The sequence below is a fragment of the Aspergillus costaricaensis genome (genome assembly GCF_003184835.1).
Source record: "Aspergillus costaricaensis CBS 115574 unplaced genomic scaffold BO79scaffold_7, whole genome shotgun sequence".
Lineage (NCBI taxonomy): Eukaryota > Fungi > Ascomycota > Eurotiomycetes > Eurotiales > Aspergillaceae > Aspergillus > Aspergillus costaricensis.
In genome coordinates this window covers 1,058,026-1,076,129 of record NW_020291807.1, presented here as the reverse complement: position 1 = coordinate 1,076,129, position 18,104 = coordinate 1,058,026, and the positions used below count along the sequence as shown (strand labels likewise).

Here is an 18,104-nt window from a genome sequence, read left to right as displayed (position 1 = left end):
CCCCCCCCCAACCTCTTCACTATTTCTCTATTATGTTGTTGTTGTTTGTTTGTTTGTGTTTGTTGGGTTGTGATTATATAGGGGCTAATATGCTGGTATGGTATAGATCTTCGATACTACCTTCTGCGGCGACTGGGCTGGTAATGTCTGGGGTTCGGGCAGTTGTGCGTCCGTCGCTAGCTCATGTAGTGATTATGTGGCGAATAATCCGGAGGCTTTTGCCGAGGCTTATTGGATTATTAATTCGTTGAAGGTTTATCAGGATGATGGTGATGATGATGATACTGTTGCTGGGGTGGTTGATTATGGGGATGATGAGGATGACGACGACAATGACAATTCGGATGATGATGATTCGGATGATGACGATGATTCAGACGACGACGATGATGATTCTGATTCTGATGATGATTCAGACGATGAGGACGACGACGACGACGATGATGATTCAGACGATGAGGACGACGACGACGACGATGATGATTCAGACGACGATGATGACGATGAGTCTCGTCCCTGGAGAGGTGGAGGAGGAGGAAGAAACCGTCATGGTTCGAAGCTGTACGCGTCGACGTCGACCTCGTCGTTCCCTAGTCCGTCGTTTGTGAGAAAGACAAAGTGGGAGAGGAGGAATCCGATGGCGGGGATGATTTTCTAGATTCCTCGTCTGTCTCTCGTCTGAATCCGTTCATTTCATCTTCATCTTCATCTTCAGCTCTGTTTTCCCTCATTTGATTCATTGATTGATGCGTTGGTTGCCTGGGATTGCGGTCATTCGTTTTGTATGCTTGATCGGTTGACTGTCGTTTTGATTTCACTCTTTCGGTGCATTCATGCATGCATGCATGTATAGATCTGGATCTATACGTGCATAAGCTACATCATAGTAACTATCTTCTTTTCCTGGGGTATGTACTAGTCGCTCGCTTCATCACTACTTACTATACCCGTCACTCGTTAGAACGATTTACTCTAATTGAAGTTCATATTTCCTTCTTTCCATTATCCCTTCTAATACGACTGCTCCAAAAGACAAACCCCATAGACATGGTATATAAACAAAACAAGCATCATTAATCATTACATATCCAGTCGATATCCCAACACATCTCGCTGATCATCAGTAATCCGTCCCCACTCAAGCAACAACCGGAAGAAATAAATCTCCATATCTTCCTTGCGAATCACCCGGTTCGCCCATTTCCGCCCCTCCTCGGCAATCCAAGTCCCCTCGATATCGTGCGGCGGCATGTGGACGTGCCGTGTGGCGCCATTTACGGTGAGACTTGTGTCCACACCGGCGAAATATGCCAGGGTGCTCCATAACCCGTGCAGACGGAGGTCGATCGGCACGAAGTGTAGCCAAGGGGTGATGCGTGAGTCGAACCATTGGCGGAACAGACCTGTCTTGAATGGGAGGCTGTGGCTTTGCATGAAGGGGAGGAAGCGGCCGCTGAAGCCGGCGCCGTCCGAGTCGAATAAGTAGCGGTATTGCCAGTGGGATTGGAAGTCGACGCGGGAGGCGGCGCCGAGTTCTTTGCTTTGGTCATCGCAGTCTTCTCTGCGGCAGCGGACGATGGGGTCGATGACGTTGACGGAGGTGTCGAGGTGGAGGATGTCGGAGGGGACGCGACCGTTGAGGACTTCGTACATGTAGGTGTCTGTTTCGTTGGTGGGGAGGAAGACGGAGACGCTGTTTAGGGTGTTGTTGTTCACGAGGTGGGCGAGGCGTTGGCGTGGTATGCCTTTCCATTCGCCGTGGTTGCTCACGCCTTCGGAGGTGCTGCCGATCCAGAAGAGGGTGTTGGCTTTGTCGGTGTAGTTTGCGTCGGGGTGTTCTTCTGATGGCTTGTATTCGATCTTGTCGACGTAGTTCCAGGGACTGGGGAAGATGATGTCGTTGAAGCCGGCGATTGTGCTCTGGCTGAAGACGGGGGTCAAGTCTTGTGTGACTTTGAAGGATGCTGGGGATAGGAAGAACCCGTGCAGAGAGGCAAGGTCGGGCTGGTGGCAGATGTCTGTCGCTGCCGCCCAGTCGGATGGGAATTCTCCCAGCGAGTGGGGGCGAACGCAGCTGAGGCAGATGTGTCGGCGGTCCCAGATGCGCTGACTGCGAGCTTTGGAGGAGGGTGGGCAGGTGGAGCTCACGTAGCGGTCGAAGATGTGTTTGAAGGAGTTGTCCACAAACATGGTTTCTGTCGTCTGGTCGGCCGGCTCGATTGGTCCCCATTGAGCACCGCGATCAGTAGACCATTCGGTCCTGATGCTGTCCTCCGGGGGTAGACCGTAAGACCTCGCTTGGTGGCGCAGGACTGAGACTTTCTCCCAGGGAACTGAAACCCGCGGCTCATCGTTCAGGTTGAATGCGAGATCCATATCGGGGAGGAACTCGGCGAATTTCTCAATCATCTTGGAAGCGCTAATCACCATCCACGCATGCGTGGGCTTGATACCTTCCTGCACTCGAGCTTTACCGTCGCGGATGCTGATCGCACCGATCTCATTGTAAGGATTTGTTGCCAGCTTCTGCGTCATGTCTCGGATTTGCGCAGGTGGCAATGCACGGAAGGGTAGAAGGTCGTTGTAGATTTGATCGAACTCATCCACGACTAGGGAAGATCGGTTGACAGCATATTCGTACCACTTATCAAAGTTCCTGGCTTAGTTAGCTTTAACTGGAATATGCAATGGTGGGACGACGCACGGTGGTGGATGTTGATTGTATTGGGCGCGGTACTTCCTCACAGCATCGGCGAGAGTCTGGCTGCTGTTGGCCTGCGCAAGCCATTGATTATGGTGCTGTCTCCCGTCGTACACAAGCAAATCAATAGGATGTAGATGCGCCGCGCTATGCTGCTGGTGCACCAGGATGAGGCCGATTGCAGCGAGAAAAGCGAAAGCAATTCGCATAGCCAGGTTGAACCGATATAGGAATTGCGCTTCATCTTCTGAAGCCGTTCGAGCATAAAGATAGGCTACCGCTCCCGCAAAAATGAAGAAAAGAGCCGCGAAAGCGCGGGAGGCGAAAATCAATGGAAACGGATGTTGTCCGTTAAACAGAGTAGACGCCCAAGTGAAGTAGAGCGTGACGAAGCCAGCCAGCACGGCCAGCCCAGCGATACCATAGTACGGGATCTAAGCAGTCAGCATATGGCCACAATACACGGCTTCCCAGACTTACCAATTGGGACGCCGCAGCGACCACACAAGTCACCAGCACTGCTTGACCCACCGCACTGCGTAGATATTGAGCGCTGATGAAGCGGTCGTCGCCGTCGGAAGTGGCGACGAGGATTATTACAACGATGGTGTAGAAAATAGCCACTCCCTTCAGACCATGGTCAGTTTAGTTCGAGAAACATGCCACATTGACGCACCAGTAGGCTGTAGGCCCAGGAAGCCAAAGGCGGCTTCCTGATGCTCTCCCCCGACCGGGATCCTTCGCTCGCCAATTCAGCCGCACCAATCAAGATCAACAAGTCGAGAATGAGGCTGAAGACCGTGAAGACACGCATGCGCGTATGTAGACTGGAGGTATTGGGGCAGATGTATGTTGACTGCAAGCCACGATTGAACGTTACGGTGATATATCCGCCTGTCAGGAGAAAAAATGCCGCTATGACATATCTCAGGCGGCTCTGAAAAAGGAAATTGTGCATGCGACTGGCAAAGGTAGCTATGGTACGCAGATGCGCATTCTGCGGGCGCTCTGGGGCGGACCATTTCGCAACCGGTCGATTGCGTTGATTGCGCCAGTAGTCATAGAGGGCCAATAAGAAAGGTATGGTGTACTGCGCAAGAAGTCGAGTTAGCGCTATCGCCTAAGATCTAGCTTTTGGCTATTTACCGCGTATCCATCCGGCGCGCATTCAGTATGAAAAGTGAGGTCGCGATGCAAAGCGATCCGGACGCATCCAAGGACCGAGAGTAAACCTAGTCTGATCCATCGCGCCGAACTGCGCGAGCGAGTGAGGGCCAAACTACTGTTGCTGTCCAAGCTGATCGGCGAGAATGGCTCTTCGAGAGATTGATCGCGTTCGGTGAGTGGGATGGAGGAGTATTTAGGTGCAGACGATGCGATCTTAGGTATGCGATGGATGAATCGGCTCAGGATCAAAAGACAGATTCCCGCAAAGTAGCAGGCCAATACGGCTGTGATGAGGGGGTGATCTAGTAGGGCGTAATTAGCCTTCAGGATTAAGACCGTTCGAACCGGCGGCCTACCGAAAGCGAATGTAGTCTTGTAAGACGTCGAAATAAAGGTACAGCTTAATAAGAATACCCTGTGCGTTGCGTCAGGTCGCTCCGTTGAGTAACAGAGATGGGCATACTTGGTGGTATAACGGGTATGCTTATACTCACCCTATGGCGGCCTTGAGGCCGGTCTCAGCAGAGAGAAATACCATGACGCCAAAGGAAAGTTATGGGTAGAGAAAGCTAATAGCCATCATGGTTTGAATGACATTCACATCATGCAGCGCACAGGCAAATTCCGGCGCAAGAAGAAAGATCCGTAAGGGAGTAAGCAACTGTGGTGCCTGGCTGGGGGATGCCGCAAGGAGGTGGAGCCGTCAGTTTAACGTCCTGACTAGGGCCCCAGGGGGAAGATACACTTCCAGTAGAATGAATGAATGGCGTGTGCCCTCCGTAGTTTATGTTTGAAAGGTGTGGAGGAGAGAAAGAAGGGGGAGAGAAGAGGAATGACAAAGGGAACGACAACAACAACAACAACCAAGAACATATCCTTCGAATATCATTCCCAGCAAGAGATAAGGGGAATTACTTGTGTATGCCCGGGATTCGAGGGGATTGCGTCAACGAAGGGGTCTGGCCCACGGCTCGCGTCCATCATGGCCATCCTCATTCCACCACACGGGAGGAACTTGTCTTTTAGTGTCCAGATAGCTGCACTGCCCATTGCCTTGCTCGAGCACGTCAGCACTCCGTCTGTCTCTATCCCACGACGATCATCTTTCTGGTCGAATGACAGGCCAAGAGTTACCGCTCAGTCCTTCAGGTCTATCAGAGGTGGTGTCACTGAATACGTACTCCATGTAGATGCGCAAGACACACAAAATGAAACGGTCAGTCAATCCTGAAAGGAACCGAAAAAAAAAAGACATGGCAGGTTGCAGCGCTTAGCGTCAGGGTCCAGCCATTCCATGATCCATCTTTGGTTCCATCTTAAGGGATGATCCTCTCCCCGATCGGGCAATCTCCCCTCCCGTGTGCCCCTCTGCATGGCATCATCAATCCTGAAAACTCTGGATCTTCCAGGGAGTCCAAGAGTCAAACTTGAGCCAACTCATCCAGTCAACGTTGGCAGGGACTGCGCGAATATCCTGGCGGGCGGGTAAAGCGTGGAGACTCCGTGGGGACTCGAGCTGAGACGGATTGAGGGTTGAGACTGATCTTCCTGCCTGCCCTGTCTGCCTTCTTCCGGTGGAAAATTTCACCCTTCCACCATGAGACCCTAGAAGAACAAAGTCCTACATGAGATGTAGGTTTACCATTAATACTAACAGCATTGGCTCATCAATAACTACATAATATGAGAATGAGTCTTTATTAGAGTAAGTTATTGTAGAACAAACAAGAACCAATCGCTTCGCATGCATACAAATCCTGATCATGTTCAATATCTAGATAGTCAATGTAGATGCCTGTAGTCTCAGGAATGCAATAGCGACTCTGTTAACATATCCAATGCTCCTATTAGGCATAAGATCGCGTGCTATACTTGAATTTCATGATCAACTGGTCAATAATGGTCACCTCCCTGTTCCTGTCAGATGACTATCACGTGACACAACTCGAGTCAGGAACCACAAGTCCAATGCCTCAGGCAGCATACTAGGCGGTATCCCAAACAGAAAGCGGTCCCATGCGGCAATTCTGATTTTCGGCGATAACTTTTTTTTGTCGGCGAGAAGAATCGCAGAGTACATCGGCAGTGTGAGTTTCAGTTTCTCTACCTGGCCGTCCGTTTCTCCTGTTATTTTGAGGGCCTGGTCTGTGTCTTCTTTTTTTTTTCCGCAATTCAAGTGGTGTTCCTGTATTACCACTGCAAACCCACGATCTGTGGTCCCCGCCGCCGTCTACGAATTTTCGTTCGCGGGCCATCGACACCTTTCTGCGAGCGCTCTCTTAAATACCCAAGTCCACCCCCTTCCCCTCTCCAGGGTCACAGGAATCAGCATACAACAATGCCCCGCAAAGCGATTGATTCCCGTATTCCGGCCCTCATCCGAAATGGCGTGCAGGAGAAGAAGCGGAGCTTCTTCGTCGTCGTTGGCGACCGCGCAAAAGATGTCATTGTCCACCTCCACTATATCATGTCGAGCGTCGACGTCAAGCAGAACAAGTCCGTGCTGTGGGCCTACAAGAAGGATCTGCTAGGATTCACAAGTCACCGGAAGAAGCGTGAGGCCAAGATCAAGAAGGAGGTCAAGCGCGGCATCAGAGAACCCAACCAGGAGGATCCGTTCGAGCTGTTCATCACCCTCAACCAAATCCGCTATGTCTACTACAAGGAGACCGAGAAGATTCTCGGTAACACCTACGGAATGTGCGTACTTCAGGACTTTGAGGCCATGACCCCGAACCTGCTTGCTCGGACTGTTGAGACCGTCGAAGGTGGTGGTATCGTCCTGCTGCTGCTGAAGGGCATGAACAGCTTGAAGCAGCTGTACACATTGTCCATGGATATCCACTCGAGATACCGCACCGAGGCCCACGACGATGTCACCGCCAGATTCAACGAGCGCTTCATCCTGTCTCTGGGTAGCTGCGATTCCTGCTTGGTCGTGGATGATGAGTTGAACGTCCTGCCCATCTCCGGCGGAAAGAGCGTGAAGCCTCTGCCTCCGCCGGAGTCGATCGACGATACCAACACTGGCACAAAGAAGGAGCTGAAGGAGATTAAGGAGAGTCTGGCAGAGTCCCAGCCTATTGGCTCGCTGGTCAACTTGGCTCGCACTGTCGACCAAGCGAAGGCGCTCTTGACGTTCGCCGATGCGATCGCTGAGAAGACCCTTCGGAGCACTGTCGCTTTGACCGCTGCCAGAGGTCGCGGTAAATCCGCAGCTCTTGGTGTTGCCATTGCGGCCGCTGTGGCGCACGGTTACAGCAACATCTTCATCACCTCGCCCAGCCCCGAGAACTTGAAGACCCTCTTCGAGTTCGTGTTCAAGGGCTTTGACGCTCTCGGCTACCTCGACCATGTTGACTACACCATCCTTCAATCGACCAACCCGGACTTCAACAAGGCCATCGTCCGTGTCAACATCCATCGCCAGCACCGTCAGACCATCCAGTACATCCAGCCCCAGGATGCCCACGTCTTGGGTCAGGCTGAGCTGCTGGTGATCGATGAAGCCGCCGCCATCCCTCTTCCTCTGGTCCGCAAGCTGATGGGACCGTACTTGGTCTTTATGGCATCTACCATAAACGGTTACGAAGGAACGGGCCGCTCCCTTTCCCTGAAGCTGATCCAGCAGCTTCGCGAGCAGTCCCGGGGAGGCGTCAAGGTCAGTGGTGACGATGATATTGACGTCGCCGATCGTGCCACAGGCAAGGCCGCCAAGAACATTGACAAGAGCCTGGCTGGACGTTCTTTGAGAGAAATCACCCTCTCGGAACCCATCAGATACGCACCGGGTGATTCGGTGGAGAAGTGGTTGAACAAAGTCCTCTGCCTGGACGCGACCCTACCCAAGTCTCGCATGAACACTCAGGGCACCCCCCACCCCTCGCAGTGCCAATTGCTGCAAGTCAACCGTGATACCCTGTTCTCCTTCCACCCTGTTTCCGAAAAGTTCCTTCAGCAGATGATGGCTCTCTACGTTGCCAGCCACTACAAGAACACCCCTAATGATCTCCAGCTCATGAGCGATGCGCCCGCGCACCAGCTGTTTGTTCTCGTTCCCCCGATTGACGAAGAAGCCACCAAGCTCCCCGAACCCCTCTGTGTCATTCAGGTTGCGCTGGAAGGTCGCATCAGCAGACAGAGTGTCCTCAACAGCCTGAGCCGCGGCCAGCGGGCAGGCGGTGATCTGATCCCTTGGCTGGTCAGCCAGCAATACCAAGATGAGGACTTTGCCGGTCTTTCGGGTGCCCGAATTGTTCGTATCGCCACGAACCCAGAGTATCTGAGCATGGGATACGGCTCTCGGGCTCTTGAGCTGCTCATTGACTTCTACGAGGGCAAGTTTACCAGCCTTTCGGAGGATATCCCCGAGGTGCAGGATGAGATGGTCCGGGTGACGGACGAGGAGCTGACCAACTCCAACCTCCTGGATGACAACGTCAAGGTCCGCGATATCCACACCATGCCCCCATTGTTCGGCAAACTGTCCGAGCGTCGCCCCGACGCTCTCGACTACGTTGGTGTCAGCTTCGGTCTCACCCCCTCTCTGCACAAGTTCTGGAAGCGCTCGTCCTTCTCTCCCGTCTACCTCCGCCAGACCCCCAACGACCTGACCGGCGAGCACTCCTGCGTGATGCTGCGCACTTTGACCACCGGCTCCAACGATGCCGCCTGGCTGGGCGCCTTCTCTCGTGACTTCCACAAGCGTTTCTCGTCTTTGCTGTCGTACCAGTTCCGCGAGTTCCCCTCCGTGCTGTCTCTCAGTATCTGCGAGTCCGCCAACTCCGGCGCCAAACTCGACCCCTCCATCTCCCAGAACCCCCTGACCAAGGCTGAGCTCGATGCTGCCTTCTCGCCCTTCGACCTCAAGCGTCTCGACAGCTACGCCAACAACCTCCTCGACTACCACGTCATCCTCGACATGGTCCCCATCATCGCCGAGTACTACTTCTCCGGCCGCCTCAGCGGCAAGGTCAGCCTGTCCGGCGTGCAGCAATCCATCCTGCTCGCCATTGGTCTGCAGCGCAAGAACCTTGACACAATCGAGAAGGAGCTCACCCTCCCCTCGTCTCAGCTCCTCGCCATGTTCCTCAAGATCATCCGCAAGGTCTCCACTTACTTCCGCAACCTGATCGAAGGTGCCGTTGCCGAGACCATGCCCGCAGAGAAGGCTCCCTCCGCTCGGGTCACCACCGAGGCGCATGACGAGCTTCCCGACGAGCGCTTCAAGCCCCTGGAGACTAGCCTGGACGACGAACTCCGTGAAGGTGGTCAAGAAGTCAACGAGGAGCTTCGCGAGAAGCAGCGCGCCTTGATCGATGCTCTTCCTCTTGACAAGTTAGTCCCCCTTCCTTCTTCCCCCCCTCTTTCCTCCAATATAGTCAATCATAATCATTGAATGACAATAACTGATTTACAGTCTCCAGATACGAGATCAACCACGGTAGCGCGGCATGGGATGAAGCCGAGAAGCAGATCCGCGCCGGCGGTGCTTCCACCGTCAGCGTCAAGACCAGCAAGCAGACCAAGCGCAAGAAGGGCGAGTCAGCTCGTGAGATCTACGACCAGGAGATCGATTCCAAGAGACAGAAGATCATCAAGAAGGGCACGGAGGGAAAGAAGAAGAAGCATTAGTTATTTGCTTCCTTCGTTTACACTTCTTTCTTACCTTCATTTTATTCTATATTTGGTCTGTCTCAAGTGGATGTGTCTCTTTTATGCATTGATTAGATCATGGTGTTATGTGTGTGTGATTTCTTGTTGAAACTTTGAATGAGGTATAGTTGTATTGTATATACGTGGCTGGGTTTGAAAAAGTCTTAATTGAATATTTTAGAGAGCTTGTTTCTACATAAGTGTTTTTTTTTAGGGAAGTTTTACGCACACCAGTGATTGTGGATAGCTGACAGTAGACAATATGTATGCTATTGATGCTTAATATGAGAAACCAGCTAGTAGTAACTTAGTAGCAGGCTCCGTCCGAATTACATATGTGACCTAATAAACACCCGTGCTAATAAACAAATTCATGCACTCCATACGGATCATGTGTTTTACAATTCGTCGTGGTCGACCACCGGCTTCTCCTCAACGGGTTCTTCGACTACTTCCTCGACCTTCTCTTCAACCTTCTCCTCAACCACCTGTTCAACGACAACGCCCTCAGGTAACTTCTGCTTCTCGCCCTCACCCAGCCTAATCGCATCAATCCAAGCCTCGACACGCTCCTGGCCGTACTCCGCGCCCTCAACCAAGTCATACCTGCGCCACCAGCCACGACGTCCATTCAAAGCAACGATCTCCACAGAGTTATCCTCCGGCAGACCGAGTCCAGCGCGGAGGGTCTTAGATCCGCTATTGATAGCCGGGACACTGTAGAACGGGAAGAGCTTGCTCTTACGAACGGCATGCTTGTGTGAGATCTCAGCCAGACTGAGGAGGGCGTCCTTGGCCGGAGCGGGGAGGTCTGCGTCGGGCTCACTCGGTTCGGGGAGGAGAGCCAGCACACAGGTACCGGATTTCGGCATTAGACAGGCAGTCTCGAGGGCTTCCACGGTGGGGAGGGTATCAATAGGAGGAGCCGGGATGGGCACACTGGCAGGTTTGGTGTCGTCGTCCTGGGCGACCTTGGGCTCTGGAGCAGATTCGGTGGATTTCTTCTTGTTGTTATCGCGGGGCGCAGTCGAGCTCTTAGGGGCAGGATCCGGGTTAGGAGCGGCGGCTTGGCTGAGGAATTCGACCATGGGCTTCTTTTTCAGCTCGCCGTCGTAGACGATGGGGTCTTGGCCGTTTCCTGGGAGGAGGACGAAGGTCGGGAACTCGGTGATGCCGAATTTCTCGACGGCTTCGGTTTCCTTGTTGCGGACTTGGGCGACTTGGATGGAGCCGAGGAAGTCGATGGCCAGGGCGCGAAGGAGAGGGCTGGTGGTGCCTTTCTCCGTGAAGAGGATGGCCTTGGGCGACTCTTCGTCCTGCGCGAGCCAGGTGTTCAGGTCCTTGTCTGTTGCGCGCTTCACGTGGTTGGGGATTCGGTCGACGACTGCTTCGACGATCGCTTTGGCGCTCCGCGCGCCCTTGTAGTCCTCCACGCGGGGCTTGCCAGGTTTCTTGCCGGGGGTGACAATCTTGAGGGTAGGGAAGCCCTGGACGCCCATGCGGCCGCAGAAGGGTTTGTTGTCGTCATCGTCGCAATTGACGGCTGCGACTTTGGCCAGGCCGTCAAGGTTGGTTGCGGCTTTTTCGTATGCGGGTTTCAGGTTCTGGCAGTGGCCGCACCAGGGAGCGTAGAATCTGGAGGAGAGCGGGGAGGTTTAGGATTGTGGGAGGTAGGTGGGTAGGGTGGTAGATGGCTTACTCTACGATCTAAGAGAGCTTTGTTAGACTGGTTTGTAGGCAATTGATGATACTCTGCGCAGCTGGACTCACCGAAGTATGGTTGGAGTTTGCAATCAGCTGGTCGTAGTTCTTCTGGTTGACCTGCAAGACGGGGGATTTCTTCGTATACAATCCATCAGCGTTGACAGGCAACGCCGCCAGAAGCGACGTGACGAAAAGCAATGCAGAGCTGGGCTGCAGCATGATTGCGGGCGAGGAAGAAGCGAGAGGGAATTCAGGAGTAGTAGCTAAAGCATCACCCAGCGGGGATGAGTTTGAGGAGAAGAAAAAGGGAGAAGAGAGGACAGAAAGAAGTAGATAGAAGCAAGGTGTCCTGAAGCTCTTGGCATGTGACGCGAAATGTCTTAAGAAAGTAATATTGAATTAATTGTATGGATTTGGAATGGCGGCGGATCCGTCCGTTCGATGTTCCCCGCCGTCAAATCAATCAGTCATTCCAATCCATAATTCAGTCAAATATTCTGACATTTTCCATGGCCATCGGCAATCCTGTTCTGTCTTCGGGGCAAAAAGCCTCGATGAGCACAAAGCTCCGTAGCTCCGGGCCCATAAGATCCTTTGTTTATGCGGAGCCCATACTATTATCTACTTAAGAGTTAGACAGTCTTGGACTAGACTAATTAGTTACCATCTGCTATTAATGGAGGGTCTCTTTTCTTTAGTGCTCGGAATCCCCCCAGGCACTTTCCCCGCCTTACCAATTCTCAAAAAAAACATAACGACCATGTCCAATGCATCCCCATCTGAAGGCAAGGGCATGGCCCTCCTGCCCCGGGAGATCTTCTGGCTTATACTGAAGCGTCTCGACCCGGGCGATGTCCTCCGTTGCCGACGAGTCTGCAAGTCCTGGAATGAAGCCTTTCGCATTGGCGCCAACCTGCTTCCAATGCTAAAGAAACGATACCCCTTAGCCAGAGAAGTGCGACAGCTAGCCTCTGAAAGCGCAGAAACACTCGAATCACCAGAATACGACACTCACATATCCAAGATCTTCGACCATGTCACAGCCAAATACGACTATCTAAGTCGACTAACGTACCGAACAATGCACAAGTTCAAGCTCAGCAATGACTTCGGCATCACAGGCCAGAAGAACTGGTTCTCCGTCCCGCCATGGGAACACCACGCCAGCCATCTCATGCAGCGCGTCGACCGATCATTCGGCGAGACCTTCTGGACCTACGACGACGGGCTCCTAGTATTCCCAAGTGCAGAGCATTCATGTCTCGTCCTAATGGACATGGAAACCGACAGGAAATTCATGGTCCCATTCATCATCGTCGGGCGAATAATCCGCCGAGTCCGTCTGCAGAAACGAGTCCTCATCATCGAATGGGCAGAATACATACCCTACCACTGGCTCAACGACAGCGATGGTGTCCACCGACACTTCGCGACCTCCTTCGACGTAAACCGTAAGGAAGATGGCTGGAGCGTCAACTTCCGAAACGAATGGAAGATCATGTTCCTCGGCCATCCTCTCAGCGAGCGAGATCGGTTCTACTCCACCCATACCAGCACCCATTATGCCATCTACATCTGGCAACCCAACCGCAGCCTCTACACCGCAGACGAGGACGCCCCCATCGAGTCCCTCTCCGTATGGGACATTTCCAAACCCTCGGATTACCGACCTTCCCTAGACCCGACAGGTCGCTTGCGATTCGAGTCCGCAGGAGGAGAAGGAGGAGAAGAAGACCTCGGACCAACCATCATCACTCGCCTCGGGTTCAGAGAACTAGATTTCTACGGCATCCGTCAGCGAGGTCTCCCAATGATACAATCCCTCAGCATCACCGACGACGATCAGTCCATAGAAATCCTCGAGGGTACGTGCGCGGGCCGTTCACCGCAGGTTCTTATTCCTGATGCATGGGAGTCTGAGGTGTGGGTGACGACTATCCCCATCGTCGGTGAGGGTCCGCGCCGGCGACAACGCGCTGACTTTGCCTTGCCACCGTATCGAGGGAACTGTAGCTTGCAGACTAAACCTATTACGTTTGCGATCTGCGATGAACCGTGGCATTCTATTGTTTGTGAGTCGTATGATGAGCAGTCGCAGACGGGTTATTGTCTTTACTATGAGAAACAGGAATGGCCGATTGAAATGGCTCTGTTTCTCGCTGTTGCCTCACCTGAGTACGCTCCTGAACCGGCAATTGTCTTGCCAGGGAGCATGGTAACGGAGTTCATTGGGATGGGGAAGGTTTGTGGGACGGAGGACTATATAATAGGGCAGAACCGCGATCGTGAGCTTGTTATATTTAGGTTTGATAGATGAGGTGATTGTTCAATTATCACTGAGGAATACTGCATTGCATACTTAAGCTCACTAGATTAGGTTTTCATGAATAGTAAACGAACTGAAACAAAGCGTCAAAAAAATAACAAAGTCTCAAGTAATATCAAATGAAACGTAGACCAGACCACGATCTTCACCTCCTTTGAGAGAAAATTAAAGGAAATGAAAAGAAAAACAACCGGCTCCTACCAGCCCAGCGCACTAACATCCCATCCCCTCAGCAAATCCCCTCCCCCCTCCCCCTTACCCGCAGCAGCAGCGGCAGAGGTCAACCTGCACCCCCCGCACTTCTCAATCCCGCATCCCGGGCAAGTGAGCATAAAAAGCGGCTGCCGAAGCTGGCACCCGTCACACTTGTCCCGGCCAAAACTCTTCTTCCAGCCGCCCAGATGGAGACAAGCCGGGGCATCTTGCTTCTCCTTGCTGAGCGGCTTCGCCCCCGGGAAGGTGAGGCGGACACCTTCCAACCAACCGCAGTACACGTCGAAGACCATGCCAGTTAGCTCGAAAAGGAAGTCCTGGCTGGTGTAGCTGTTGGCTGGGCCGTTGAGTTTAGAGCAGAAGTGGAAGAGGAGCGGGTCGCCATTGTCGATGCTAGTGGTGGCGTTGGCTTTGATGGCGGGGGAGGGGAGGAAGGGCGTGACAGAGGGGAAAGAAGGAGGGTTGATGGCGGGAGAGAAGATGTTCGAGTCGGTAGGCAGGGGCAAATTGCTCATAGAATCAGTGAGACAGACACCGCCAGCTTCATCCATGACAGATTCAGCGTCCGATTCTCTAGCACATTCGGCAGTCACGTACTCGGTGCTCTCGGAGAAGTTCGAGGCAGGCTGCTCGCTCGTAGTGTGAGAAAAGCTGAAAAAGTAGATGTCTGCTCCATTGTTATTGCCGCCATCTCCGTATAGATCATCTTCCTCATCGGAATGATAGTATCCATCGTCTTCGTAGCGATCCGCATCATAAAAATTGTCATGGTGCTGAGTAGGTGCTCCTGCTCCTGGGCCTTGGGGCTGCTCGTCGTCTTCGTCCTCATTCTCAGGATCATCATTCTGGTTCTCTCCACGGCGGTTGTCATCGTCATCTTCATCGTCGTCATCCCCCTCCTCGTCTTCCTCTTCGTCTTCTTCATCGCCTTCATCATCGCCTTCATCATCGCCTTCATCCTCGCCTTCATCCTCGTCGCCACCGTAGTAGACGGCCTCTTCTTCGTTGTAATAAAAGCTCTCGTGCCACTCTCTGGAAACATCGGACCCAGCCTCCTTAGATCTCCAGCAATGTTCATTACCGTAGCCACGAGCAAACTCTTTCTCGTCATGGTCGAGCTCATCTTCCTCCCCATTCTTCAGCCTCTCCTCATCCTTTTCAACATTAGCCCTCATGGCCTTTCTTCTCTTCTCAATACCCTCAGCTTCCTGATTGCGAAGATACTCCAGGATATCCTGAAAATGCTGAGGTTTGTTAAACAAAATGCCACCGTCATCAACCCCTTCATCTTCCTCACCATCATCGTCTTCATTCTCACTTCCCATACCATCCGCAGCCGCAGCCCGTGCTGCCGCCGCCGCCGCCGCCGCCGCCGCAGCAGCTTCCCTCTCCAACTGCTCACCTACTCTAATCTCAATCTCCACACGAGCTTTCTCAACCAGAGACTCAGGAGCGAACGGGTCCATATGAACACTATTGCCGTACTTGTATCTGTACAGATCCATGGGGTCTTTGAAATCCTCGTAGCGCTTCCAGCTCATAGGTCTCCAAGATCCTTCTGGCCAGTCTTCGTACTCGTCGTCAGAGCCAAACGGGGTGGAGTGGAAGTAGTAGCCAGCTCGACGGAGTGTATCGTCGTGCTCTTGCTTCCGGATGGGATCGCGGAGGGTCTCGATGGCTTCTTGGATCTGAGATAATGTGAGGTTCAGCTTGCTTTATTGCTTAGAAGATTGTATGGTGATGATGATTATCGGACAAGATGAGTGAGGGAGTCAATTGTGAGGTTCATATAATCTTTCCTTTTATTCACTCACCTTCTGGAACTCGTCGTTGGAGACATCTGCACTGCCGGTGCCTTGCTTGTCCGGATGATGCTTCAGTGCGAGCTTCTTGTACGCGCTGTTGATGTCCTTTAGAGACGAGTTGTGAGAAATCCCCAGAATCGAGTAGTAATTGGTCACGCGTGTAGCGGAATACATCTTGATGAAATGACTTGATTCCTAAAGTTTGAAGTAGATGTGACGATGTGCAGTATGAGAGATACAAGATGGCGTAGGCGTGAGGGGAAAGTGATGGGCGTTGCGAGTAGGTGCAGGAAGAGAAGGAAACAAACGCCGAGAGGGGGATTGTTGACAGGTCCGGACACATCTGTCAAGGCAAGCAGTGAATGGAAGGGACTTCCCCCGAATACGTGAAGTTCAGCCTGTGAATGCAAACGTGAAGTGACGGGAAGTTCCCGTTTGATATTCCCGCCTATATTGTGTAATGACAGCGGCATTCCCTCCACGCTACCAATTGGTCATGAGAACACAAAAAGACAATGACAAAGAAAAGATAGTGATAGATTTTACAGGCTGACAAGCATCTAGGTATTTATGAGTAAGTCTACACACATGGCGACTCCTCCCCACACAAGCTTCATGGAAGCTTTTACATGTCCGCACTGGCGGTGGCACCAGTGATAATCTCAACCAGTTCACCGGTAATGGCGGCTTGACGCTGACGGTTGTACAAGATCTGGAACCTGCATGGTATTAGCCTTGATCAGTGAAATCGGGTGAACTTTGAGACTTACTTGTTGATCATCTCACCAGCGTTCTTGGAGGCGTTCTGTAGAACATGGTTAGTCTGGGTTAATTTCGAACATCTGAATGATACTTGCCTCCATGGCGTTACGACGAGCCTGTAATCACATTAGCTTGTTATTCCAAATGAAATGTTATTTTAAGCGGAAGAACTTACGGAGATTTCGCAAGCGTGACCCTCAGCCATAGCCCAGAAGAGGTTGTTGGCAAGGGCGTATTCGCGGAGGTGGGCCAGAGTCTGGTCATCAGTCTCGAAAGTAGAGAGGTTGGCTAGAGCAGAGAGTTCAGTCCCGATACGCGCAAAACACATTACATCTGATATAACTCACGAGACTGGGTGATAGCCTCCTCAGAGTAAGCCTCAACGGTACCGGCCTCGTAGGACTGGGCGTTGATGAACTGGTTGTAGATGATCTTGACGCTGGCGTAGTCGGTGGGCAGCTGAGAGATCTGGTCGGCGATGGACTGAGCGTCATTGAAGGTGGGGATGTCCTTGCAGACGTTGGCGAAGCTCAGGACGATGGCGTTGGGGTTGGTACGAGACAGCTGAGCCTTGGCCTTCTCACCGAGGACGACGATGTCGGCATCGGGGTGCTGCTGGAGCATGCGACGAGTAGCCTTGCTGAGACCGGAGTGGATACCACCGCAAAGACCCTTGTCGGAGCTGGCGACGACGAGCAGAGTCTTCTTGTCCTCGAGAGGCTTGGTCTCGGCGTTCTCGAAAACGGTGTTGGAGGTCTGACCGTAGGTGCGAGAGTCCTCCATGGCCTTCTGGGCGCGAGTAAGACGGGTGGAGGCGATGACCTTCATGGTGTTGGTGATCTTCTCGATGTTCTTGATGGACTTGAGACGGCCCTCGATTTCACGCAGAGTCGCGAAGTTGGCGGCATTGGGAGGAGCAGTGCTTCGAAAAAATCAGCCATTGAACCACTCGATTGGTCTGCCTGTAGCTCCATCTCCTCGTTTTCCTAAAGCTTAAAGGTTTGGTGGTTTGGGGGGTGGGAGCGAGCTGGGAACAGCCTAGCTGGGGTGTGGGAGGGAAACGAAAAGGCGACGGACGGGCGGGTGTTGTGGACATTCCGGAAGAGAAGAAGAACTTACCGGGAGACCGCAATGCTACCAGCCCTCACAGCCGGACGAACAGCACGGGAGAACATATTGCAAAGAAGCCGTACGGTCGAAGAGACCAACGATAAACAATCGTAGAGGGGATAGTGTGGGGAGAGGGGGAGGAGGGAGAGGGTAGAGGAATCCTCGTAGGCTGGCGGTTGAGAAGTCGGTGGTTGAAGTTGGACTCCTGTTTCTGTTCTTCCGACAGCCGGCAGCACGGGACCCAACCGCGCTAGACCCAAACGGGTAGTCTGGTGGTGAAATGGCTGGTGGTCCGGGTGTCCGGGTGTCCACAGCGACCAGCCATGCAGCCCGGCCGGGCGTGCACGGCGCTAATCCTAAACTGGCAGCTCTCAAGTTGCCGGGCATATCAGGTGACCTGGCTGCGCGCAGGCTTACGTCGGCTGAGTCAGCAGCGCCACTCAGGCATGCAGGCACCGAGGCGCCCGGAATTGAAATGGAGTCGTCATAATTTCCATACAAACTTCCAGACCCGGCAGCCTTGGCACCTCAGGCTGCCAGCCTCCTCGCACGGCGAGTGGCTGACGGTCCGGAGAAACGTGAAGATCGCCTCAGGCCCCAAAAGACGGCCTCGTTTTCCATTCCATTCCTTCTCTTCTTCCTCTCTTTCCTCTCTCTCTCT

At 52.9% G+C, this 18,104-nt stretch overlaps 7 protein-coding genes across 7 annotated transcripts; 3 read left to right on the top strand and 4 right to left on the bottom strand.

Annotated features, from left to right (window-relative positions):
- Nucleotides 1-106: 106 nt before the first annotated feature.
- On the top strand, nt 107-987 carry BO79DRAFT_77566 (uncharacterized protein; the record flags this gene model as incomplete). Its single annotated transcript, XM_025689726.1, has 1 exon — nt 107-987. A coding segment is annotated over one exon (552 nt), but the record flags the coding sequence as incomplete, so codon positions are not given.
- Nucleotides 988-1,006: 19 nt separating this feature from the next.
- On the bottom strand, nt 1,007-4,406 carry BO79DRAFT_169085 (putative capsular associated protein; the record flags this gene model as incomplete). Its single annotated transcript, XM_025679461.1, has 7 exons — nt 1,007-2,656; nt 2,705-3,135; nt 3,182-3,328; nt 3,378-3,791; nt 3,848-4,170; nt 4,225-4,283; nt 4,363-4,406. The coding sequence occupies 7 exons, from the start codon at nt 4,404-4,406 to the stop codon at nt 1,081-1,083; spliced, it is 2,994 nt and encodes a 997-aa protein (XP_025542551.1). The 3' UTR covers nt 1,007-1,080.
- Nucleotides 4,407-5,955: 1,549 nt separating this feature from the next.
- On the top strand, nt 5,956-9,724 carry BO79DRAFT_207976 (ribosome biosynthesis protein KRE33). The gene is made up of 2 exons (XM_025682287.1): nt 5,956-9,205; nt 9,295-9,724. Exons 1-2 carry the CDS (start codon nt 6,207-6,209, stop codon nt 9,500-9,502), a joined length of 3,207 nt encoding a protein of 1,068 aa, XP_025542550.1. The 5' UTR covers nt 5,956-6,206; the 3' UTR covers nt 9,503-9,724.
- A 55-nt stretch (nt 9,725-9,779) lies between these two features.
- Nucleotides 9,780-11,509, bottom strand: BO79DRAFT_169080 (putative disulfide isomerase). Its single transcript, XM_025679460.1, has 3 exons — nt 11,294-11,509; nt 11,223-11,230; nt 9,780-11,158 (listed from the first exon to the last, which is right to left on the bottom strand). The coding sequence occupies exons 1-3, from the start codon at nt 11,444-11,446 to the stop codon at nt 9,922-9,924; spliced, it is 1,398 nt and encodes a 465-aa protein (XP_025542549.1). The 5' UTR covers nt 11,447-11,509; the 3' UTR covers nt 9,780-9,921.
- A 452-nt stretch (nt 11,510-11,961) lies between these two features.
- Nucleotides 11,962-13,637, top strand: BO79DRAFT_207975 (F-box domain protein; the record flags this gene model as incomplete). The annotated part of the gene is made up of 1 exon (XM_025682286.1): nt 11,962-13,637. A coding segment is annotated over exon 1 (1,232 nt), but the record flags the coding sequence as incomplete, so codon positions are not given.
- Nucleotides 13,638-13,750: 113 nt separating this feature from the next.
- BO79DRAFT_279942 (DnaJ domain protein) lies at nt 13,751-15,745 on the bottom strand (the record flags this gene model as incomplete). The annotated part of the gene is made up of 2 exons (XM_025688018.1): nt 13,751-15,454; nt 15,581-15,745. 2 exons carry the CDS (start codon nt 15,743-15,745, stop codon nt 13,751-13,753), a joined length of 1,869 nt encoding a protein of 622 aa, XP_025542547.1.
- Nucleotides 15,746-15,784: 39 nt separating this feature from the next.
- On the bottom strand, nt 15,785-17,624 carry BO79DRAFT_207973 (F1F0 ATP synthase subunit gamma). The gene is made up of 6 exons (XM_025682285.1): nt 17,453-17,624; nt 16,681-17,255; nt 16,509-16,621; nt 16,429-16,449; nt 16,342-16,376; nt 15,785-16,290 (listed from the first exon to the last, which is right to left on the bottom strand). The coding sequence occupies exons 1-6, from the start codon at nt 17,506-17,508 to the stop codon at nt 16,197-16,199; spliced, it is 894 nt and encodes a 297-aa protein (XP_025542546.1). The 5' UTR covers nt 17,509-17,624; the 3' UTR covers nt 15,785-16,196.
- Nucleotides 17,625-18,104: the final 480 nt, after the last annotated feature.

What these genes read in the sequence shown, in the direction of transcription:
- BO79DRAFT_169080 (XM_025679460.1), bottom strand. Translation starts at nt 11,446, where the DNA reads ATGCTGCAGCCCAGCTCTGCATTGCTTTTCGTCACGTCGCTTCTGGCG.
- BO79DRAFT_207973 (XM_025682285.1), bottom strand. Translation starts at nt 17,508, where the DNA reads ATGTTCTCCCGTGCTGTTCGTCCGGCTGTGAGGGCTGGTAGCATTGCG. An exon ending in GGTAGCATTGCGGTCTCCCG is followed by an intron (nt 17,256 to 17,452) that starts GTAAGTTCTTCT and finishes ATTTTTTCGAAG; the next exon opens with CACTGCTCCTCCCAATGCCG. An exon ending in GTCACGCTTGCGAAATCTCC is followed by an intron (nt 16,450 to 16,508) that starts GTAAGTTCTTCC and finishes ATGTGATTACAG; the next exon opens with GCTCGTCGTAACGCCATGGA.
- BO79DRAFT_207976 (XM_025682287.1), top strand. Translation starts at nt 6,207, where the DNA reads ATGCCCCGCAAAGCGATTGATTCCCGTATTCCGGCCCTCATCCGAAAT. An exon ending in GATGCTCTTCCTCTTGACAA is followed by an intron (nt 9,206 to 9,294) that starts GTTAGTCCCCCT and finishes TACAGTCTCCAG; the next exon opens with ATACGAGATCAACCACGGTA.